We start from the raw sequence: 23,114 nt of genomic DNA on the forward strand, positions 1-23,114 counted from the left end.
CAATTGCAGAATCTAAAGAAAATAGCTTCGAGTACTTACAACGGCGGAAAATAGCTTAGTAGCCGAGGTCCGGAGTGTGAGTACCTTTTACCTTTCCTCCCCGGCAACGGCGCCAGAAAATAGCTTGATGTCTACGCCCCCTCCTTTTCCTGTAGACAGTGTTGGGCCTCCAAGAGCAGAGGTTTGTAGAACAGCAGCAAGTTTTCCCTTAAGTGGATCACCCAAGGTTTATCGAACTCAGGGAGGAAGAGGTCAAAGATATCCCTCTTATGCAACCCTGCAACCACAAAGCAAGAAGTCTCTTGTGTCCCCAACACACCTAATAGGTGCACTAGTTCGGCGAAGAGATAGTGAAATACAGGTGGTATAAATAAGTATGAGCAGTAGCAACGGTGCCAGAAAATAGCTTGCTGGCGTGTAGTTGATGGTGGTAGTATTGCAGCAGAGTAACGCAAAGAAAACAGTAAACAAGCGGCGATAGCAGTATTTAGGAACAAGGCCTAGGGATTACACTTTCACTAGTGGACACTCTCAACATTGATCACATAACAGAATAGATAAATGCATACTCTACACTCTTGTTGGATGATGAACACATTGCGTAGGATTACACGAACCCTCAATGCCGGAGTTAACAAGCTCCACAATTCAATGTTCATATTTAAGTAACCTTAGAGTGTAAGATAGATCAATTCGACTAAACCAAGTACTAACATAGCATGCACACTGTCACCTTCATGCATATGTAGGAGGAATAGATCACATCAATACCATCATAGCAATAGTTAACTTCATAATCTACAAGAGATCATAATCATAGCCTACGCCAAGTACTAACACGGATGCACACACTGTCACCATTACACCGTGTAGGAGGAATAAAACTACTTTAATAACATCACTAGAGTAGCACATAGATGAATAGTGATACAAAACTCATATGAATCTCAATCATGTAAAGCAGCTCATGAGATTATTGTATTGAGGTACATGGGAGAGAGATGAACCACATAGCTACAGCGGAGCCCTCAGCCTCGGGGGTGGATTACTCCCTCCTCATCATGGAGGCAGCGATGGCGGTGAAGATGGCGGTGAAGACGGCGGTGGAGATGGCTCCGGGGGCAATTCCCCGTCCCGGCAGGGTGCCGGAACAGCGACTTCTGTCCCCCGAATTGGACTTTCGCGATGGCGGCGGCTCTGGATGGTTTTCTCTGTTTCCGTCGAACTGGTCGATGTTTTTAGGTCAGGGACGAATATATAGGCGGAGAGGCAGCGCAAGGAGGCGGCTGGGGCCCCCACACCATAGGGTGGCGCGGGCCCCCCTGGCCGCGCCGGCCTAGGGTTTGGTGGGCCTGTGCCCCCTCCCTGGTGGCTCTCGGGTGTTCTGGATGCTTCCGGGCAAAATAGGAACCTGGGCGTTGATTTCGTCCAATTCCGAGAATATTTCGTTACTAGGATTTCTGAAACCAAAAACAGCAGAAAACAGGAACTGGCACTTCGGCGTCTTGTTAATAGGTTAGTTCCAGAAAATGCACGAATATGACATAAAGTGTGCATAAAACATGTAGATAACATCAATAATGTGGCATGGAACATAAGAAATTATCGATACGTCGGAGACGTATCATAGGTCCAGCCCGAATCTGGCTCAGTGACCTCGAAAAGAATTCCATCTTTTGCTGGTTTGACCTGAAGACCGCTTTCGAGAAACACTTCAGAGGCACCTACAAAAGACCTGCCACGGCAAGCGACTTGCAAGCCTGTATCCAGAAGAAGGGAGAATCCTCAAGACACTTCCTCACGCGATGGTTGGCATGCAGGAACGAGTGCGAAAATGTCGACCACACCACTGCCATGTACGCCTTCATTGGTGGGCTGCAGAGGGGAGGATTGCTGAGGCATACGCTCGTTTGGCTAACTCAAATAAACTGACTTTGGATGAAATGATCTCCATTGCTAGTGATCATACTGCCTCCGATGATGACGCAGGCGGTGATCTTGCAGCTACAGCAATCCCCCTACATCAACAAAAGAAGAACCGTGATAACGGCAACAGCAGCAGCCATAAACGCAAGAACCCTGATGACCAGAAGAGTGGCGGATCCGAGATGGTCGCCATGGCGTTTCAACGCGGAGGTTCATGAGGCGGAAGAGGACGCGGCCGTGGAGGCGGAGCCGGCAGGGGTCAGCAGCATGGCACTGAGGTCACAGCTGGCGGATCCCGCGCCCCGCAAACCTATGAGGAATACAGAGACATGCCCTGCCTGGCCCACTTGGATCCGGTTACAGGGAAGTCCACTCACACCAACCGCAACTGCAAGTGGGTCAATGATCTAAAGAACGACCCGGAGGCAGGATACAAGCGAGCCCGGAAGCACCACCCACGCGGCAAGGGAGGCAAGGGCAAGAACAAGGACAAAGAGGAAGACAGTTCCGAGGCGATGGATGAGGACGATAACTCGCCGGACCCCAAGGCAGGGTCCGCTGGTAAATCCAACCCATTCGAGAAAAAGAGCGTGGGGGCTTACCACACTTTCCTCGGAACCCCAACAGTCCGCGCTACCAAGTCAGCTACCCAGATCCTGAACGCCACAGTTCCGGCTGTGCCGCAGTATGTTAGGTGGTCGGAAGTCCCGTGCACATTTGATAGGGAGGATCACCCTGCCATTGTGCCAAAAGAATGCTACGCCTTGGTTGTAAGTCCCCGCATAGGCGGGTATGACTTCTCCAAGTGCCTCATGGATGGTGGAGCCAGCTTGAACATCATGTACCTGGAGACTCTAGAGCGGATGAACCTCACCAAGGAACAGCTCAAACACAGCAACACTGAGTTTCATGGCGTGGTTCCGGGTAAGAAGGCGAATTCTCTAGGCAGCATCACACTTCCCGTGGCTTTTGGCGATGTTCACAATTTCCGCGAGGAGAAGATCACATTTGAAGTGTTGCCCTTCAAGAGCTCCTACCACGTCATCTTCGGCAGGCCCACCTACCACAAGTTCCACGCAAGAGCGTGCTACATCTACAACAAGCTCAAGATTCCGGGTCCTAAGGGTATGATTACCGTATCCGGAGACTACAAAAAGGCTCATGAGTGCGAGTTGGGCGAAGCCGCCTTCGCAGAGTCTGTGATATCTAGAGAAGAGCTGAAAGGCTACAGAGCCGCGGTGGATCCGACTGAAATGCAGACCACCAAGAAGCAGATCTCCGAGCACAAAAATTCCTTCAAGGCCGCGATAGAGACCAAGAAAGTCAACTTCAAGGAAGACGACGATTCCAAGCAGGTCTCAGTCGGAGCCAACATGGACCCCAAATAGGAAGACGCGCTCGTCGAGTTCCTCCGCGCTAACATGGATATCTTCGCATGGCAACCTTCTGACATGTCCGGAGTACCAAGGGAACTAGCCGAGCACTACCTCAACATAAACCCGGGGGCTAAACCGGTGAAGCAAGCTATGCGACGCTTTGGAGATAAGAAGCGTCGCGCCATAGGAATGGAGTTAGCAAAGTTACTAGAGGCAGGTTTTGTAATAGAAGTTATCCACACTGATTGGATCGCAAATCCCGTCCTTGTACCCAAAAAGAACACTGAAATACTAAGAATGTGCATCGATTACTCTGGCTTGAACAAACATTGCCCGAAAGATCCGTTTCCCCTGCCGCGCATTGACCAAGTCATTGATTTGACGGCGGGGGCGGAACTTCTGTGTTTTCTTGATGCGTATTCCGGGTATCATCAGATCCGGATGAAGGAGTCTGACCAAAAGGCGACCTCATTCATCACCCCGTTTGGCACTTACTGCTATGTTACTATGCCTTTTGGCTTGAAAAACGCAGGTGCCACCTACCAACGTACGATGCAGCGGTGCTTGAAGGACCAAATAGGCCGGAACGTACACGCTTACGTCGACGACATCGCGGTCATGACCCGGAAAGGATCCGACTTGATCAGCGATCTCACATAAACCTTTGAGAATCTCCGTCGGTACAAGATGATGTTGAATCCGTTGAAGTGCGTCTTTGGCGTACCAGCTGGAAAACTCCTTGGCTTCATTGTCTCTAACAGGGGCATTGAAGTGAACCCGGAAAAAATCAAGGCAATTTTGTGCATAAAAAGGCCAACTTGTCTCAAAGATGTGCAACGGCTTACTGGTTGTGTCGCAGCAATCAGCAGGTTTGTTAGCCGTCTTGGCGAGAAGGCACTACCATTGTACAAGCTACTGAAGAAAACAGACAAATTTGTCTGGGACGAGGCAGCAGATGCAGCACTTCAAGGGTTGAAGGAAATACTCACCTCCCCACCCATCCTAGCAGCTCGAGGAGAGTCAGAGCCTATGCTCCTTTACCTGGCAGCCACCAACAGAGTTATCAGTCTCATCATCGTGGTGGAGCGACAGGAAGAAGGTCATGAGTATGGAGTCCAAAGGCCAGTCTACTATATTAGCGAAGTCCTTACGAAATCCAAACAGCGCTACCCTCACTTTCAGAAGTTAGCCTACGGAGTATTCCTAGGCAGCAGGAAGCTGAGACACTACTTCCAGGAGCATCCAGTAACAGTCGTGAGCAAGGCTCCGCTGTCAACGATTCTCAACAACGCTGACGCAACAGGACGCACAGCAAAATGGGGCATTGAATTATCCGCCTTTGACATCAACTACAAAGCCAGGACCGCGGTCAAATCCCAGGTCTTGGCGGATTTCGTCGCAGATTGGACAGAAGCTCCGGATATGAACCTGGAGCCGGAACCTGAGACATGGGTCATGCACTTCGATGGATCCAAGCAGCATCAAGGCTCAGGAGCCGGAGTCACCCTGAAGTCCCCTACCGGAGAAGAACTGCAATACGTTCTGCAGATACACTTCGAAGCTACAAACAATATGGCGGAATACGAGGCTCTACTACACGGATTGCGCATCGCCAAGGAGATAGGGATCAAGCACATTATATGTTGCGGAGACTCAGACCTGGTGGCACAGCAAGTAGCCGGAACCTGGAACGCCAGAAACTCTGTCATGGCGGCCTATAGAGACGAAGTTGACGAGATCGCCAAACATTTCCTCGGATACGAAGTCAAGTACGTCAGGCGAGATGACAACACAGCGGCAGATATGCTATCCAAGCTCGGATCCGGCAGGAAGCCAATTCCGCCTGGAATTTTCCTGGAGCATCTCCGGATACCCTCGGTGAAGGGCGCTAACCCGGAAAACCCAGAGGTGGCAGTATCTCCGGCTAGGGAAGTGATGGCTATCATTCCGGCTTGGACACAGCCTTTCCTGGACTACCTCATCGATCAGAAGTTGCCAGAGGACGAGGTCCTCGCGCGACAGATCATCAGACGAGCAAAATCCTACACAATCGTTGATGGACAGCTCTACAAACGAAGTGCAACAGGGGTATTTCTCAAATGCGTCTCCAGTCAAGATGGCATTGAAATCCTCAGAGAGATCCATGCAGGGGATGCGGGCATCATGCCGCCCCCAGGTCACTAGTTGCAAAAACTTTTCGGCTAGGTTTTTATTGGCTCACAGCTAAAGAAGATGCCGACAAGATAGTCAAGACCTGCCGAGGTTGTCAGTACTACGCTACTCAACCAAACGCTCCAGCCCAAGAGCTGAAGACCATACCTATCACCTGGCCGTTTGCGGTCTGGGGGCTCGATATGGTTGGTAAGTTAAAAAGATCATCTCCTGGCGGTTTTGAATACCTTCTGGTCGCTGTTGACAAGTTCAGCAAGTGGATCGAGGCAAAGCCAGTGAGGAAAGCCGACGGTGCTACGGCACTAAAATTTGTCTGCAGCCTCGTAATGAGATTCGGCATCCCACACAGCATAATCACAGACAATGGCACAAACTTCGCACATGGAGAATTGAAGGATTACTGTGAGACAGTAGGGATTCGACTGGACCTTGCATCTGTGGCTCATCCACAATCAAATGGTCAGGTTGAAAGGGCTAACGGCCTAATATTATCAGGAATTAAGCCGCGCCTTGAAGAACAGCTGCGACGAGCAGCTGGGGCTTGGGCTGACGAGTTGGAAGCTGTTTTGTGGAGTCTACGAACTACCCCTAACAGATCAACAGGGTTTACCCCATTTTTCCTGGTATACGGATCCGAAGCCGTGCTTCCCTCCGACATCATCCACGATTCACCGCGAGTTTTCGCCTACAATGAAGAAACAGCTGATGAGACCAGACAGCTATCTGTGGACCTGATCGAGGAAGCTCGGAACTTAGCTGACCAGCGCTCCGCCATCTACCAGCAGAAGCTCCGACGTTATCACAGTCGTCGAGTTCGGAATCGCTCCTTCATTGCAGGAGACCTGGTCCTCCGCCTTCGGCAGGTGAAAGTCCATAAGCTGCAGTCTCCATGGGAAGGACCCTTCGTCATTAGCAAAGTGCTTCATAACGGGTCATACTACCTTGTTGATTTCCGAGAGCTGAAGGACAGACCTGCTAATTGGCACCGGAAACGCAAGCGTGAGGATCCGGATGACATCTACGACGAGACAGATCGCCCTTGGAACATCGCACAGCTACGTCCTTTCTACACTTAGCATATTTTTTCCGAGTTACAAACTCTGTAATAGTTATACATGATCAATGAAATAAAGCTTGTGGTTCACTCTTTGAGTCTTTTACCTCCTTTACTTGTTCATTTTTAGATCATGTATGTTTTTCCGACTAAAACCGTAGAGCTGGATTTTTCCGCCTAGGCGTGTATAAAAGTTGTGATTTTCAAAAATCGTCCTTTAGGATGTAAGCTTAAGTTTTCTGATTAAATTGTTATCTGTTGCGACCTCGTGGATTCCTAGTAGCGATTTCCGGCACCTATGCTTGGGGGCTTGTTTCCGCGGTTATTGACGGATTGCCATTGGGCTTCGTCGCTGCTGGCGAGTGTTTCCGGCTAAGGTCTTCCGGCTCGCGGAAGGTCAAACGGGCAAGCCGGAAAACAACGAAGTCAGCACTTGCTTTCCGATATAAAACGAAACATGCGCATAATGTTAACGGATAGCAGGATAAGTGTTTCCGCCCCATGCATAGTTGTTTCGTCCCTAGCTACTTAAGAATTTAAAGTCTTATTACAAACCCACTCTGGGGCCAAAATGATGCAACTTGTTTCATTGTTTAAACAGGAACTCTACTCGGAGTCCTCTTCTTCAGATTCCTGGTAGGCGGAGCCGTCGCCGTCGCTGTCGCCGGATCCGGCTTCGGAGTCATCACCAGAGTCTTCTCCGGAATGCTCGACGCTTGACCCGGAGCCTTCCCCATAATACTCCGGCGCGCCTTCTTCCTCCTCTGCATCGGAAAAACCCTTGGGCAGGTCGTACTTGTTATACCAGAACGAGTGATTCACTCGCCTGACAAACAACTGCTCATAGCCTTGGGTTTCCGCAAGGATGGCGCCCATGTCGGAACCCTCTGGAGCTCCGCGTGCAACATTCGCAAAGTTGAGCGAGGGGAAGTGAGCCTTGCAGGTGGCCAAGACCAGGGAGGCGACTCCACGCGCGGAAGATTTTTGCCAGTCCTTGATGAAATCCGGCACTTGTTCCATAAGCTTGGTCATCGTATCGATGATTGAAGTTTTGGCCTTCTTCAGAGACAGAGTCTTGGCGATTCCGCGACAGGCTTCAAATAACGCGTCGATGGAAATCCGCGCTTCATCGTATGCCTCCGTCCTCTTCAGGTTTGACTCTTTTGACCACTCGAAGCCAAGGCTCGCTGTGGAAGAAGGAGGTCCAGTTCCGTTACGAAGAGAATAGCATATGAAGTAATCGGAGCAACAACACGGAAAAACTCTTACGGAAGATAAGCTTGTCGATGGTCTCCGCCTCCGCTTCTAGAACTTTGTTTTTGCCCACCAAGGAAGTCACGCGACCCTGGCTCTTCTTCAGTTTTTCATTCAGATCTGCTAGGTCGCGGGCATGTTTCTCGGAGAGCTCCTTCCTCGCCTCAGTCTCCTTGTTGGAGGATTCTTGGATGAAGGTTTTGAGGGATTCGTTCTCCGCCTCAAGCACCTTGACCTTGGCGGACAGCTCATCAAACGAGGAATGCTTGGCAGTTTCTTCTGTAGGCGGAAAAGGTTCACATGTCATACATCATGAACAGTTATATCAGTATACGAAATCAAAACTCGGATCTCGTACCATGGAGGCGGGTCTCAAGAAGCTGGATAGCCTTCTTGCTGTTTTCCGCATTCTGACGCAGCCCTTTGATCTCCGTGATCTGTTCCAGCACATGAATGCGGAGATCTTCGTGCAATTTCCGCGTCGTCTGAGAAGCAGAGAGGAGTTAGCCGGATATTTAAAATCTCGGGGGCTAGCGAGGAATTCAAAGTCTTGAGGGCATAAAATTTTAAATTTCCGCCTAAGGTACATCTTGAGAAAGCATCGGCTAACACATGTTACATGGAAATGTCTGACCCAATGCTTGGGGGCTAGTATCACCTGCCGCACTTCCTTGTGCTTGGCGAAGAACACTCTCAGACCATCCTCCAGGTCGGTGAGCTCTTGCATCTCCTCATCCGACTTCCCCCAGACCTTGTTCAGCATGGCGGAAACTTCCGCGTGGCGCTCTGCGAGGGTAAGCTTTTGAAGAGACTGAGTCGGTCGGGGGTCCACCCGGATCGTATTGGAGGCTTGAACGAGCTTCACTTTCTCTTCGTATTCTTCCTCTGTGGGCTCCGCGAAAGTGGCATCTGTTTGATCTTGTGGAGGAGCAGACGAGGAGGCACCCTTGGCGGAATCGCCGTGGTCCGCGGGATCTTCCGGAAGGTCATCAAGGTTGATGACATCTTTGGGATCCGTCTTGGAGGCAGACGAAGCTTTGGGTGGGATCTCCACCTCAGGAGTAACAGGAACTGAAGCCGGAGACGGCTTGACCTTCTTCTTCAAGACCTTTGGAGCTTTGGGGGGCTGGCTTCCGGAACTTCAGTAAAAGAAAAAAGCATGACAATTAAGTAAAGGTTTACTTGTGAAGCTAGAACTTGGATCTCGGAAACAAACACTTACCCGGAAGGCTTGAAGAAGTTCTGGATGGCGGGCTGCCCCTTGTTGCTGGTGTTAATCAGCTTGAGGCGCTTCTTTTCCGCCTCCGCTTTACGGGTAGCCGCAGTCCTAAGCACTTCGCGGGCGCACTTAGCGGCGGGGCTGGAAGGAGCAGGCCTCTTCCTCTTAGGAGGGCGCGGGGCCTCGCGGGCTTCCGCCTCTGATGCAGCTTCCGGATCCGTATTGCCGGTGGAAGGGACCCGGAGCAGAGTTCCGAGTTCACTTTCTTCGAGCGCCTCGAGCTAGTGTACAGTGTTAAACACTTAGACAAAAAAGTTTGAATGCGAGGAAAAACAATGGACTAAAAAGTCGAGACGACGTACCGCGGTTCCGGAACCATTCATGTGAATGTCTTTGTTGCACACGTGAACGTGAAGTTCACGCGGAACCTTGATGAGGAGCCGGATCCTCTTGTCGATGGCGTCGGCGGAAAGGTTGTCTTTTGTGGCGCGCATTGGGTCGTCGCGCCCTGAGTACTGAAACATCAGCCGATCCCTATGTTGGAGCGGCTGGATCCGCTTGGTGAACCAGGAAAGGGTCAGGTCCTTCCCTGATAGCCCCTCCTCCATCAGCTTGCAGATCCGCCTGACGACGCGTGTGAGCTGGGGCGACTCGGAGAGGTGGGGGAAGTGCGTCCATGTCGGAAGCTCGATGGCGGGCCAGTTCTTAAACGGCGGCAGTTTCCTTGTGCTCGCCGGGTCGGAAACGTCCTTCAAATAGAAGAAGCCTCCGGACCAGTACCGCGCGGATTCGTGGCGGTCGGTGTGGGGGTAGACGCGGCCCGGGCGGATCATGAAGGTGATGGATCCGCATGTTGCTAGCTCGGTGGAGTTCCGGATCCTTTCCTTCTTGACCGTGAAGTAGTATTGAAATAGGGAGAGCTCGGGAGTTACCCGGAGATGGCCCTCGCAGAGGGTGACGTGATTGCTGATCGCAAGCACGCTGTTTGGAGAGATGTTATGGGGCTGGAGCCCATAAACCTTCAGGATCTCCAGGAAGAAGTCCGAAGGCGGAAATGAAAAACCCCGCTCCACCAGCGCTTTCGTCAGCACCATCTCGTTGTCTTCTGGAGCTGGGGCTAAGGCATTAGGAACTGACCTCCAGCTTCCGGGTTGCAGGAAGCCCTCCGCCTCGAGATTTATCAGCTCCGTCTTAGTGGTGGTGCATGGCCACCATTTTCCCTTGGCTTCAGCATCTCGTTGACGAGCCTTTGATTTTTTGGCGGCGGTCTCTTCCGCCTTGTGCTCCGCCTGATCCTCCCCGGAGGCCTTCTCCGGGTTAGCAGAAGTCCCTTCAGTCTCTTTGCCGGAATCCTTTGAAGGACCCAGCTTAACTGGAGCGAAAGGAGGAGGGGCGGAGGAGATTGGGGTGGCTAGGATCGGTTCAGAGGCTGGAGGCGGAGTCGTTGAAGACATTTGAAGAAAAGACGAATGGCGGAAAACGTTCTTTAGTCGGATCCAGCATCGTCTTCCCCAAGTTCATCCCTACCAACTACGGCGCAAGAGCGAAGTTCGAAAGCTCACCGTAATGGCTTCTGCGGTGGTCGGAGTCGCCGGCGACGAGGTTTCCGTGCGGTGGCTCGCTGATGTTAAGAACAGGATGAACTCGACGCGGCAGCGAAGCAGCTCCGGCGAAGTTCCGGCACGGCGGAGAGGGAGCTCGCGGCGGCGCTCGGCAGAGAGGTGAAGAGGGGGGTGAATGAGGGTTAAGGCGTCGACGGCGGATATTTATAGGCCGGCGGGACGAGATTCGTGCTCCGCATCCAGTGGTCGGAACGCAAGCGTCGCACCGTTGGATGCGTGTCACGTGTCCTAAACCCTAAGCGGTAAAAATGGCTAGAGATAAGTTACCGCACAAATCGCGCGAAAATGGCGCCAGAATTGGCGGAACCATTTGAGTCTTTTAAGATTCCGGGTAATTGTGTGAAGATAAGTTGGCTCTCATTCGTAAGCAGGGGAGTAACCCGGAAACGTATTTTGGATCGTCGATGGATGAAGTCCCGCAGGATGGGAGCATTTTCCGGCTATAAGTTGGAAAAAGAAGAAAATGTGAAGTTGGAGTTCTTCAAGTTTCTCCGCGTTACCAATGTTGTCGGAGATCATGATGGATTAGCGACGCGGAAACAGCAGGTGAAACTCGGAGAACTCTGGGGGCTACTGTTGTGGGTATACTTCATGGGTGTACCATCGACAGTGCTTAGATCCGGCAAGCCCGGGTGGCCCACAGATGGTGATGAGGCATGTGGCCCATCGGGCGGCCCAGTTGCTGTTGATCCTGACGGAAGATGTCCGGCCCAGGAGCAAGGAGCCGGATCCAACCGACATTGAGGAGGAACCCGGATCCACAGAGGCCCATTAAGGGACCCGGATCCGGTACGACATAGATGGAAGGGCGGATCCTTGGCGTACACGGCAAGACATTGTACCGTAGTTAGGAAACCTGTATCCGGGTAGGACTCTCCATGTAAACCCTAGATCCGTGCGCCTTTATAAGCCGGATCCCGGGAGCCCTAGAGGCAGAACCTCAACTCATTGTAACATCGCGAAAGCGCCCAGATAATTCCAGACAAGCAGCAGTAGGCCCTGTCATCATGCAGGTGTTCCGAAGCTGGGTAAATCGCGTACCACCGTCCCGTGTGCACTCCGCCCTATGGCCCCTACTTCTTCTCCCCCTCGTGAGGATCCCTCCTCCGGGGTACCGTCGATTAGGCAACGACAGTCCTCCTCCTTCACCAACGCCATCTGTGGCGACATCTAAAGAGTCATCTTGGGCGGCGGCGCAGCCAGCGCATAAGCTTCTTTCTCCTCGTAGTCGACATCGTCGTTGAGGCTGCCCAGGCTCACCTCGATGTTGTGTTGGGCTCAGCCTTGAACAAGCGCCCCCACAACAGGAAATCCATGTTGTACGGCGGTAGCCAGGTCCCACCGTAGATCCGAGGGCAGGAAGGCCTGGTGCGCAGGATCTTTCGGCTTCACGCAGGGCCGCGTCTGGCGATGGCAGGGACGGGCACCCTCGCCGGGTTCAAATGCCACCAGTGAGGGAGGTGGACATTTGGTAATGGGAGCGGCACGTTGACCTCGGCAAACTAGTGCGCCGTTTCCACCTCCACATAGACTAGCTACTCCAAGCGCGGCACGTGAGGTCACCACATGTCCCTAAGCGCGGGCGCGCGAGAAAAACTGTGGTCACCATTGCCACCCGAACTAGAGGCCTCCTGGTCATTGCGGCCTAACCTAAACTGCTTGCAACCCTTTGCCATGTCAGTGATTTCATGGTCTATCTAGGGATTGGAAGTGGAAGCTTCCGGTGAAGTGTGGACTTGGGTTTGGGGAACATATGGGGCCTCAGAGAACGGTAGGTCGCATTTAAGAAGACCACACATGCGACGCGGACCATGTGGGCCCGTGTCTCCTTGACTCCCTAGGGAGGAGGCACGCAGGCGCGTGTGTTGTGAGCGGCAACCTCAAATCCAACCATAATTTGGTGTGGAAATGGTTGCCAAACGGATAAAATCAACTGCATTGCCCATTTGCGGTTTGACGTTGGGCATCCTGATTAGGCCATGTGGACATAGATGGACACAATCGATCTGTATGCGGTGGCCCGTTAGAGATGGCTAATACTTTCTAAATTTTGTTGAAACCCAATAGTTTGTGGAGGTATATTTTTCTATCGACGCTTCTACCACCTTGAATGGCTTGAACTATGGGTATGAACTTATGTCGATTCGATTATTATCTATAACAAGCACACCGTGAGGGGATATGCTCGACGGCAAAATACTAATGATTTAACATGTGATTATGTAAAATAACATGACGTGATAGAAAATTTCCTAACCATATTAATTATTTTTCTGAACAATATGTGTATACAACTCGACTTCAAGTTGTTAGTATACACCAACCAAAGAAATTTGCATCTCGATAGCTAAATTATCTTGTGCTCATTAGCGCATGTGTGAAAGTGTTAATCTCTCTCTATGACTTTTATACACATGGAAAACTATTATGGTGGTGCAATTCCTCCTGCTAACAAAAAGGTAAGTATGCATAAAGATTTCGGTACAATTTTATCCATCATTCATTAATAATTCTTAAACAATAAATATCGAAACCTCCCCTCAAGCTTGCTCAGATGATCATATTGATTCCTTATGACTCCTTACTCATATCTTCAATATGTTACCCCTCACGGAGTTTCTATACAAAACCTCAGATGGTAAGAGGTAATTTCCACTAGTTACATTTTTATTGACAGGTTCAGGTTTGAACATATAAGTTGCATTAGTTTAGCACTAAAGCTGCATGGTGATGGATAACATGTTTAAATCACATGTATGTACCGTTCTGTAGTCCAACTATTAATTAACATGTAATAACATGTTTGAATCACATACTTTTCTATAGCCCAGTCAATAATTAACATTTCCTACAAACATACATCGTATATTTTTCTATAGTAAAACTATGATGATCTATCAATTGCGATTGTTGTAATTATGAAGATATAATAGTTATGTTATGTATATATATTAACTTATGAGAATATTCTAGATATGATCTATATATTTAGGTATATATGTTAATGAATATATCGCAAATGAGATATATTTTCTGAACTTCTTTCTAGATCTGACTAATGTTATTTATTTAAATATAGTTATTAAAATCTAACATGTTATGATTTGTTCATATATAATCCTGAGGATCTAGATATGATATCTGCTTAGGTACGATTATGAATATCTATAATGTGGGATATGTTTTGGTACGTTGTGTATCGAACAATCACATGTGATATGTTTACATATGAATACTTGGACAAATAGTTCAAATCTACTACTACACCCTAAGTTCGACCTATAAAATGTCTTGGTGAGCTAAAACATGTTGCCGAAATATCTTATTTTCTGGAACAAAGGGATTACAAATTAGACCACCTCAAAACTTGACGATGACATACTTTTCACTCTCATGGGATTTTCTAGAATATACCTCTAATCTTCTGCCACACATTTGTAGTATATAATAAATAGAATAATAAACACATCATTATTTATCTCATAAGAATAAATCGATGGGGCTCCTACACGCTTAAAATCTAGCATACCCATAGGGGATATTGGGGTTTCTCTTTCTCTTGATTATGTGATGACTTCAAGACCGAGGTTTAGTGAAACATTCTCTTTCTTGAAGTCATCACATAATCAAGAAAGAGAATGTTTCATTCAAAAGAGAATTAGCATAATTAGCATAATTTTCACTCAAATGATGTCACTTAATCCCAATTACAACTCATGTGTAATGTATGTGCAATAGGAAATTCTCAGTTAGAACCCGTGTGCAACTCACAAACAACAAGAACCACTAGATAAATATGATGGTTCTAGAGTTGAATGAGCACTCTAACTTAAGTCTCACTCTAATGAAACTTTGCAAAACCATAAAATGTAACTACAGCGTAAAATTTAGTGTACCAGTGTGTGAAGGAACAAAATTATACAGAGCATCAACAAAGGTTTGAGATTTGGGGAAAATATTTTTGAGAAAATTTTAATAATTTTGAAACTCGGGTCATTTAGAAGAAGAATCAAATGTTGTATACTGAAGCGCAAAGAAGAAGGCACATATCAAGGTTGCGAGAGGTTCATACGAGTGGTCTCACAAGATTTATGAAGATGGAATTTTGAAAACATGTCACCAAGATTTTTTTTTTGCAATACGCAATGATTTTTGTACTTTATAAGGGCATGTACAATACAGTGACATCAACCTTCTCTTAATGTTGCTTTTTTTGCTTAGTTGGAGAAGAAAGAACAAAGAACAAAGAAATGGATGTCCTCCCTTAATTAAAGGATGATCACTACAAAAATAAGAGAAACTGTTTTATCCATCGTATTATATGTCTTCCCTTATTAACATAATTTTCTCCTAATTTTTTATTAATTCTCAATTATTTCTAGGGATAATAGTAAGAGACGACACATTGTACTTTTTATTGCCTTCGAGATGACATGAGGGTTAAGAGAAGACTCACTGACTCGCATTCTCCACCATCGTATATGCCCAATGAAAATGGATTGGAAAGATTATGATTCTTCTGGGAAAAAATAAATAGAATGGAGATATGAAAACGAAAGCGGAACTTTTTTAGCCGAAACGAAAGCTGAACGGCCTTTCCCGCGAAAAAGAATCGGAAACTTTGCTTCCGACTAATACAAAATTTCCTTTTAAAGTTGTTCTATCTGGTCAGTCCAACATTTCCAATGAGGTAAGCCAAAATGCCGAAAGTAGCCCATCACAAAACTAGTGGGTGAAGGTCACATAATCCTTTCCTGCGTTTGAGGAGGCATCAAAGGTTCAATCATTTTCCTATTCCCTAGTTAATGTGTGATACTTACAATCTTATTAGATACCATGGTGTATCATCATATTTGATTTCATCTTAGGAAGTTACTCAATTTTGTTGGTTTGTTCGCGTTTTTCTGCATGGTCCAAGGGGTTGTCTTGGTTCCGACAAAAGTCCACTCTCTTTACATGTTTTTGAGAGTATTTGTTTTCGTGAATTTTGTATTCGTTTTTGCTTCTGCAAAAAGAATGAAACAGGTGTGGCAGCACTGCATAGAGAAGACTCAACAAGATGAAATTTGAAAATAATTTATCCTTATATGTATTACTACCTCCATCCCAAAGCTTAGGCTTATATTATTCTTAGAAAATTAAACTATGTTAAGTTTGACTAAGCTTTTACTAAAAACTATTTGCATGCAAAACATAAAATTAATATCCTTAAATAGATCATTAAATATATTTTTGTATGGTATCTACAAAATATTATATCTGTTGCTAGATTGTTTTAAAAGTTTGATAAAATTTACTTGGTTTAACTTTTTTTTAAATAAGCCTTAAACGCTTTGGGATGAGGTCGTAGTAATTAGTATTCACCTAGTGCAGGATATGCTACTGTGTATGTATATGTTATGAGAGTTCAATCAAGAAGATGAGATTGAAGATGAAATTTATCATGATCTGCGTTAGTAATTATTCACTTCGTGCAGGATATGCTACTATGCCAGTTATGAGTGTTCAGAAAATATAATCTTGTACCGATCACTTTGATGGTTTTGGGGATCGACCGATAACTAACAAAAATCACGAGATTCAGCGAACTTCGTTAAACTTGTCCATTGATGGATGCCGCTGCAAAAGAAGACATCTGAAATCCCCAGCCTAAAATCCCAGGAACATGCTTTATTTTGTGTTGAGTAACATATTGTATAGGTATAGGTCCCTGTGTTTTGTCAGGGTTGTACCAGTAATTGTACATGTGTTCGTCTATATATATATGAGCAGCCGGCCCTATTGGTGATGTGCAATCTCCAATATCTATTCTACATGGTATCAGACCTAGCCGCCGGCCCTATTGGTCCTGACCTAGCCGCCGTCCCCCGGCCTCCACCCCAACCCTAGCCCTAGCCGCCGCCCTCATAGGTCCCCGTGTTTTGTCAGGGTTGTACCTATAATTGTACATGTGTCCGCCTATATATATATGAGCAGCCGGCCCTATTGGTGCTGTGCAATCTCCAATATCTATTCTACATGGTATCAGAGACCCTTCGGGTCCTGACCTAGCCGCCGCCCCCCTACCCTTGGGCGCCGCCGGCCCCTCCCCTCCCTAGCCCTAGCCGCCGCCCCTCCCCGGGGGCCGCCGGCCTCCACCCCAACCCTAGCCCTAGCCGCCGCCCTCCCAACCCCGGGCGCCGCAGCCCTCCACCCCAACCCTAGCCCTAGCCGCTTCCGCCTCCCACCACCACCACCGCTTCCGCCATGGCCGGCTTCTCCTCCTCCGACTCCGGCTTCGACTCCTCCCGCTCCGGCAGGAGCAACCCCTTCGTCGGCCCTTCCGTCGCCGTCATCCGCGACATCCCCATCGCCGAACTCGTGCCGGTGAAACTCTCCACCACCGCTGCCAACTTCTTCCCGTGGAAGACGTACTTCGGGCTGCTCTTCCGCGAGTATGATCTCCTCGATCACGTCGACGGCACCATCGACCTCCTCGCCATGCCGCACGACCCCGAGTGGCTCGCGATCGACGCCACCATTATCCGCTGGTTCTACCAGACCGTCTCCAACGACATCTTTCGCACTGTCGTCCGCGACGGCGACTCCGCCCACACGGTCTGGGCTAAGATCACCGGCCTCTTCACCGACAACAAAATCCAGCGGGTTACCTTCCTCCAGCAGGAGTTCTTCGGCACCCACCAGAACGACCTGTCTCTCGACGAGTACGTCCTCAAGCTGAAGAGCCTCTCCGATGAGCTCCGTGACTTGGAGTTTCCGATCGATGACAAGATCATGCTCTCCACCCTGTCGGCGGGTCTCGGCGAGGATCTCAGCAACGCCGCCTCCAACCTCACACTCCTCACCATGCCCACCTTCGAGCAGGCCGTGGCCTACCTGCGCCTCGAGGAGCGCCACCTCAAGCATCTCCGGGCTCGGGCGGCTCACACCGCCTTCGTCGCCGGCTTCTCCCGCGGTGCTTCGACTCCCTCGCCTCGCCCCACGGGTCCGCCGTCGGGCTTCCCCGCAGCCGGTCACTGAGCCGGCCAGCATCGGGCCCGGACCGCCCGTCCGGTCACCAGGCCGGCCAGCCGGGCCGTGGTCTGGCCATGCCGGTGCCCAAGCCGCCGGCACCTGGACCGGGCAGCCAGCTCCTTCTGGCGGTGGTCGCCGCGGCCGTCGTCGCCGTGGCGGTGGTAGCAACGGCGGTGGCAATGCTGGTGCCAACGTCCGTGCGCCTCGTCCACCTCAGCACAGAGAAAAACAAAGAGAGAAGGAGAAAAAAATAACAGAAAAGATATAATGTATACGAGTAGAAACTAAAGATTTGAGAGAAGGAGAAAAAAACAGTAAAGATATAGAAACTGAAGATTTCCGCACGCATATATCCCACGCGAGCAGTCGGCCTGAACTCCAGCGCCACTCCATCACCGTCCCCATCCATGGCACGCTCCATGGCCGCCACTTCCACCTTTCTCCTCCCCGTCCTCCTCCTCCTCCTCGCCATTGCTGCTCACTCCACAGCCTCCGATTCCTCCACCTCCGCCGCCTCCCTGGAAGCAGCCGCCCTCCTCAACCTCTCGGCGGTGCTCGCCGATCCCTCGGGCTACCTTTCCGCGCACTGGACGCCAGTCACGCCGCTCTGCTCGTGGCCGCGCCTCTCCTGCGACGCCGCCGGCTCGCGCGTCATCTCCCTCGACCTCTCCGCTCTCAACCTCACCGGCCCCGTCCCCGCCGCGCCGCTCTCCTCCCTGACGCACCTCCAGTCCCTCAACCTCTCCAACAACCTCTTCAACTCCAGCTTCCCGGAGGAGCTCATCTCCAGCCTCAGCAACATCCGCGTTCTTGACCTCTACAACAACAACTTCACCGGCCCGCTCCCGGCCGCGCTCCCCAACCTCACCAACCTCATACACCTCCACCTCGGCGGCAATTTCTTCTCCGGCAGCATCCCCGCGTCGTACGGCCAATGGCGCCGCATCCGGTACCTGGCCCTCTCCGGCAATGAGCTCACCGGGGAGGTACCGCCGGAGCTCGGCAACCTGACGACGCTCAGGGAGCTCTACCTCGGCTACTTCAACAGCTTCACCGGCGGCATACCGCCGGAGCTGGGCAGGCTGCGGCAGCTCGTGCGGCTCGACATGGCTAGCTGCGGCATCTCCGGGAAGGTCCCTCCGGAGCTGGCGAACCTCACGTCGCTCGACACTCTGTTTCTTCAGATCAACGCCCTGTCCGGGCGGCTGCCGACAGAGATTGGCGCCATGGCGGCGCTCAAGTCGCTCGACCTGTCCAACAACCTGTTCGTCGGGGAAATCCCCGCGACCTTCGCGGCGCTCAAGAACATGACGCTGCTGAACCTCTTCCGGAACCGCCTCGCCGGCGAGATCCCGGAGTTCGTCGGCGAGCTGCCGAACCTCGAGGTGCTGCAGCTGTGGGAGAACAACTTCACCGGCGGAGTGCCGCCGCAGCTTGGCGTGGCGGCAACCAAGCTGAGGATCGTCGACGTGAGCACGAACAAGCTCACCGGCGTTCTGCCAACCCAGCTCTGCGCCGGCGAGCGTCTCGAGACGTTCATCGCGCTGGGGAATTCGCTGTTTGGCGGCATTCCCGACGGGCTCGCCGGGTGCCGCTCGCTGACGAGGATACGGCTGGGAGACAATTACCTCAACGGGACGATCCCGGCCAAGCTGTTCACGTTGCAGAACCTGACGCAGATTGAGCTCCATGACAATCTGCTGTCCGGCGGGCTCCAGCTGGACGCCGGCGAGGTGTCGCCATCGATAGGGGAGCTGAGCCTGTACAACAACCGACTGTCCGGCCCGGTGCCGGCGGGGATCGGTGGGCTCGTGGGGCTGCAGAAGCTTCTGGTGGCCGGCAACAAGCTGTCCGGCGAGCTCCCACCAGCCATCGGGAAGCTGCAGCAGCTTTCGAAGATGGACATGTCAGGGAACCTGATATCTGGGGAGGTGCCTCCAGCGATCGCCGGATGCAGGCTGCTCAGCTTCCTGGACCTGTCCGGCAACAAGCTCTCCGGCATCATCCCGACAGCGCTCGCCAGCCTACGAATCCTCAACTACCTCAACCTATCCAGCAACGCGCTCGAGGGGGCGATCCCGCCGTCGATCACCGGAATGCAGAGCCTGACGGCCGTCGATTTCTCCTACAACAACCTCTCCGGTGAGGTTCCGGCCACCGGCCAGTTCGCCTACTTCAACTCCACCTCCTTCGCCGGCAACCCTGGCCTCTGCGGGGCGTTCCTGTCTCCGTGCGGCACCACCCACGGCGTCGCCACGTCGGGCATCGGGTCGCTCTCCTCCACCTCGAAGCTCCTCCTCGTGCTCGGCCTCCTCGCGCTGTCCATCATCTTCGCCGGCGCGGCCGTGTTCAAGGCGCGGTCTCTGAAGCGGTCGGCGGAGGCGCGCGCGTGGCGGATCACGGCGTTCCAGCGGCTGGACTTCGCGGTGGACGACGTGCTGGACTGCCTCAAGGAGGAGAACGTGATCGGCAAGGGCGGGTCCGGGGTCGTGTACAAGGGCGCGATGCCGGGCGGCGCGGTGGTGGCCGTGAAGCGGCTGTCCGCCATCGGGCGGTCGGGGTCGGCGCACGACGACTACGGCTTCTCGGCGGAGATACAGACGCTGGGGCGCATCCGGCACCGGCACATCGTGCGGCTGCTCGGGTTCGCGGCCAACCGGGAGACGAACCTGCTGGTGTACGAGTACATGCCCAACGGCAGCCTCGGCGAGGTGCTCCACGGCAAGAAGGGCGGCCACCTGCAGTGGGCGACGCGGTTCAAGATCGCCGTGGAGGCGGCCAAGGGCCTCTGCTACCTGCACCACGACTGCTCGCCGCCGATCCTGCACCGCGACGTCAAGTCCAACAACATCCTCCTCGACTCCGACTTCGAGGCGCACGTCGCCGACTTCGGCCTCGCCAAGTTCCTCCACGGCAGCAACGCCGGCGGCTCCGAGTGCATGTCCGCCATCGCCGGCTCCTACGGCTACATCGCTCCCGGTATGCATTACTCCTACCTCTGCCCTACTCTGTTTTCATCTTGCACAAATACTTGTACCAAGTGCAAAACCTCAATGCCCTTTTTTTCAAAACAAAAAAGTGCAAAACCTCAAATATAGAACCTTAATTCGTACTACTTGCATGTAGATTCATTCCATTTCATGTAGAAATTCCACCGCATGGTTAGTTTTTTGATGCTCCGGTTGTTCTTACTGTATCGCGCCAACTGTGCTGTGCATGCCCTGAACTGGACCGAAGCCTGTCTCTCATCGCTTTGTCGTGATCATCTTTGGGAATTGTTGGCATGTGATCTTATGCGGCTGCATTCTTTGTTTGGTGCAAAACCCCTCTACAGAGTACGCCTACACGCTGAAGGTGGACGAGAAGAGCGATGTGTACAGCTTCGGCGTCGTGCTCCTGGAGCTCGTCACCGGGCGCAAGCCCGTCGGCGAGTTTGGCGACGGCGTAGACATCGTGCAATGGGTGAGGGCGGTCACCGGGTCGACCAAAGAAGGCGTGACGAAGATCGCCGACCCCCGCCTCTCGACGGTCCCCATTCAAGAGCTGACGCACGTCTTCTACGTCGCCATGCTCTGCGTCGCCGAGCAGAGCGTCGAGCGGCCGACGATGAGAGAGGTCGTGCAGATCCTGGCCGACATGCCCGGGACGGCATCGGTCACCCTCGGCACGCGGCCGGTTGCCGTGGAAGGAGAAGAAGAGGAGCAGCAGCAACATGATCAGGACGGGCCACAAGGCTCCTCGCCGCAGCAGGATCTACTCAGCATCTAGTGGTAGTAGAACCTTGTAGCATCCCCTGTACTACCTTGTGGTGTACTCCTCGGAATGTGGTAGTGTCCGTATGCGTGTGCGAGTGGAGGCAAGCATGTGCCGTGCTAGTCTGCTAGATTAGTGGCATGGGTATGATAATGTGTGGATTAGATCCTTGTAATGTGTGTGCTCCTTGTACAAAGCAGCTAGTTGGTCTCTCCAATCGAAGCGATTTCTAAATTCACACATGTGTTCAAGAAACATTTTCACACAAAGAGAGTTCTTGTCCTTTCACTTTCTTTCCCAGACTCTAAACCACTTGTATCCGAAAAGGATCTTTGGCACATGAGCGCTGGTGTTTTTGGTTTGTGAAAAACATATTTCTGCGATTTTAAAAAATCTGAAATTAAATATGCACATACATATAAACATTCCGAAGGTAGGATGTAAATTTTGGATGAAAATATGTTGTATTTTGGGATATACGAAAAAGATAAATTTCTGATAAAAATTTAAAATTTCCATCCTTATACACAGCCACAAATTTGTTATTTTTCCATATCTTAAAAAGACAATGCAATTTCTACCAAAATTTTACACGAGTATTTAGACCATCTGCATTTATTTGTGGAATAAAATTTCTAATTTTTAAAAATACAAAAGTATGATTTTTAAATATTATGAAAATCAGGAGCGCTGGTGCTCGGTGCATCAAATCTGCACTCACTTATATCTTGTTACAAAACTTTAAAACTTTTATGACTTCTTGTAGAAAATTTTGATGGATGCTTGTAGTCATGCCATGTTAGATGGCTAGTTTGAGTCACTAGATTTAGCCATGTAAAACCCAGGATCAGTAAAAACATCTAAGCCATGCCTATTTGTTTTGTTTGTTCATTTAGGTCCTGACATCAAATATGGCTGGACTCAACGATGTCAGACCCTCTGAAAAAAATATCAAACCCTCTAAATGGAGAAAAAGCTAGATCACACCATTCCAAACTAAATGACCGTGTCATGTACATCAGTTATGTCATCTAATATGACGTGACCAAGAGCAATGATAGAGGTTCTATGGGAAAACCCCACCCCTAAGGTTAAGAAAAAAATCACCCCTCGCGTTGCCCTCCCTCCTCCCCCCCCCTCCCCCCAGGTGGTGTCAGGGGTGACCAAATCCGCGCCGCCGGGCTTCCCTCGTCGAAGGCCTCCCATGCTGCCGTAGGCCCCCTCTGCATCGGTGGCCACACCCCCGCTTCCAAAAGCTGGTCACCCCCCTATTTATCACGGTGGAACGCCGTCCGCGGGATGGCGGCGTGCTGGAGTGGCGCGGAAGAGCTCGTGGCAGCCCATGGCAATAGATCCGGTGGTGTTGTCGGTGGCCGGTGTTGAGGGAGGTTGGTATGCAGAGGGTGTCTCCGTGCCACTAACGCGTCAGTGGTCCTAGCGGGATTTTGTGGCGTGTGTGGTGCTTGTTCCACGTGCCCGAGGTATGGCCGCGGGCCCGGAACCGTGGTGGTTCTTGGCCTCAGGAAGTGCTCACGTGTTCCTTGTCGAGATGGTGCTCGGAAGGGAAGGATGGCCCGTGCTACGTCCGATGGTTTTACATCCAGTCGGCCATTGTGAGAATGGTCTTTGTGAGGTGCGGTTGACTACAGTGGATGTTGGTGTTTCTTCGTCGACATGCACGCTCGATGGTAATGGTGGTGGTTGGTGAGCTTGTCAGTCTCGAT

The 23,114-nt window shown here is 50.9% G+C and overlaps 2 protein-coding genes across 2 annotated transcripts; both read left to right on the plus strand.

Moving 5' to 3' along the window:
• The first annotated feature begins 16,869 nt into the window (after positions 1-16,869).
• On the plus strand, positions 16,870-17,643 carry LOC139830222 (uncharacterized). The gene has a single exon (XM_071818229.1). It carries the CDS (start codon positions 16,870-16,872, stop codon positions 17,641-17,643), a length of 774 nt encoding a protein of 257 aa, XP_071674330.1.
• Positions 17,644-17,991: 348 nt separating this feature from the next.
• LOC127296305 (uncharacterized) lies at positions 17,992-21,628 on the plus strand. The gene is made up of 2 exons (XM_051326345.2): positions 17,992-20,616; positions 20,972-21,628. The coding sequence occupies exons 1-2, from the start codon at positions 18,045-18,047 to the stop codon at positions 21,403-21,405; spliced, it is 3,006 nt and encodes a 1,001-aa protein (XP_051182305.1). The 5' UTR covers positions 17,992-18,044; the 3' UTR covers positions 21,406-21,628.
• The last annotated feature ends 1,486 nt before the right edge of the window (positions 21,629-23,114 follow it).

Source organism: Lolium perenne, chromosome 4, assembly GCF_019359855.2.
Source record: "Lolium perenne isolate Kyuss_39 chromosome 4, Kyuss_2.0, whole genome shotgun sequence".
NCBI classification, from domain to species: Eukaryota; Viridiplantae; Streptophyta; class Magnoliopsida; order Poales; family Poaceae; genus Lolium; species Lolium perenne.

Bases quoted from the DNA above. Each gene is read 5' to 3' on its own strand.
- LOC139830222 (XM_071818229.1), top strand. From the start codon at position 16,870: ATGGCCGGCTTCTCCTCCTCCGACTCCGGCTTCGACTCCTCCCGCTCC.
- LOC127296305 (XM_051326345.2), top strand. From the start codon at position 18,045: ATGGCACGCTCCATGGCCGCCACTTCCACCTTTCTCCTCCCCGTCCTC. The intron at 20,617-20,971 runs GTATGCATTACT...ACCCCTCTACAG, and splicing joins CTACGGCTACATCGCTCCCG to AGTACGCCTACACGCTGAAG.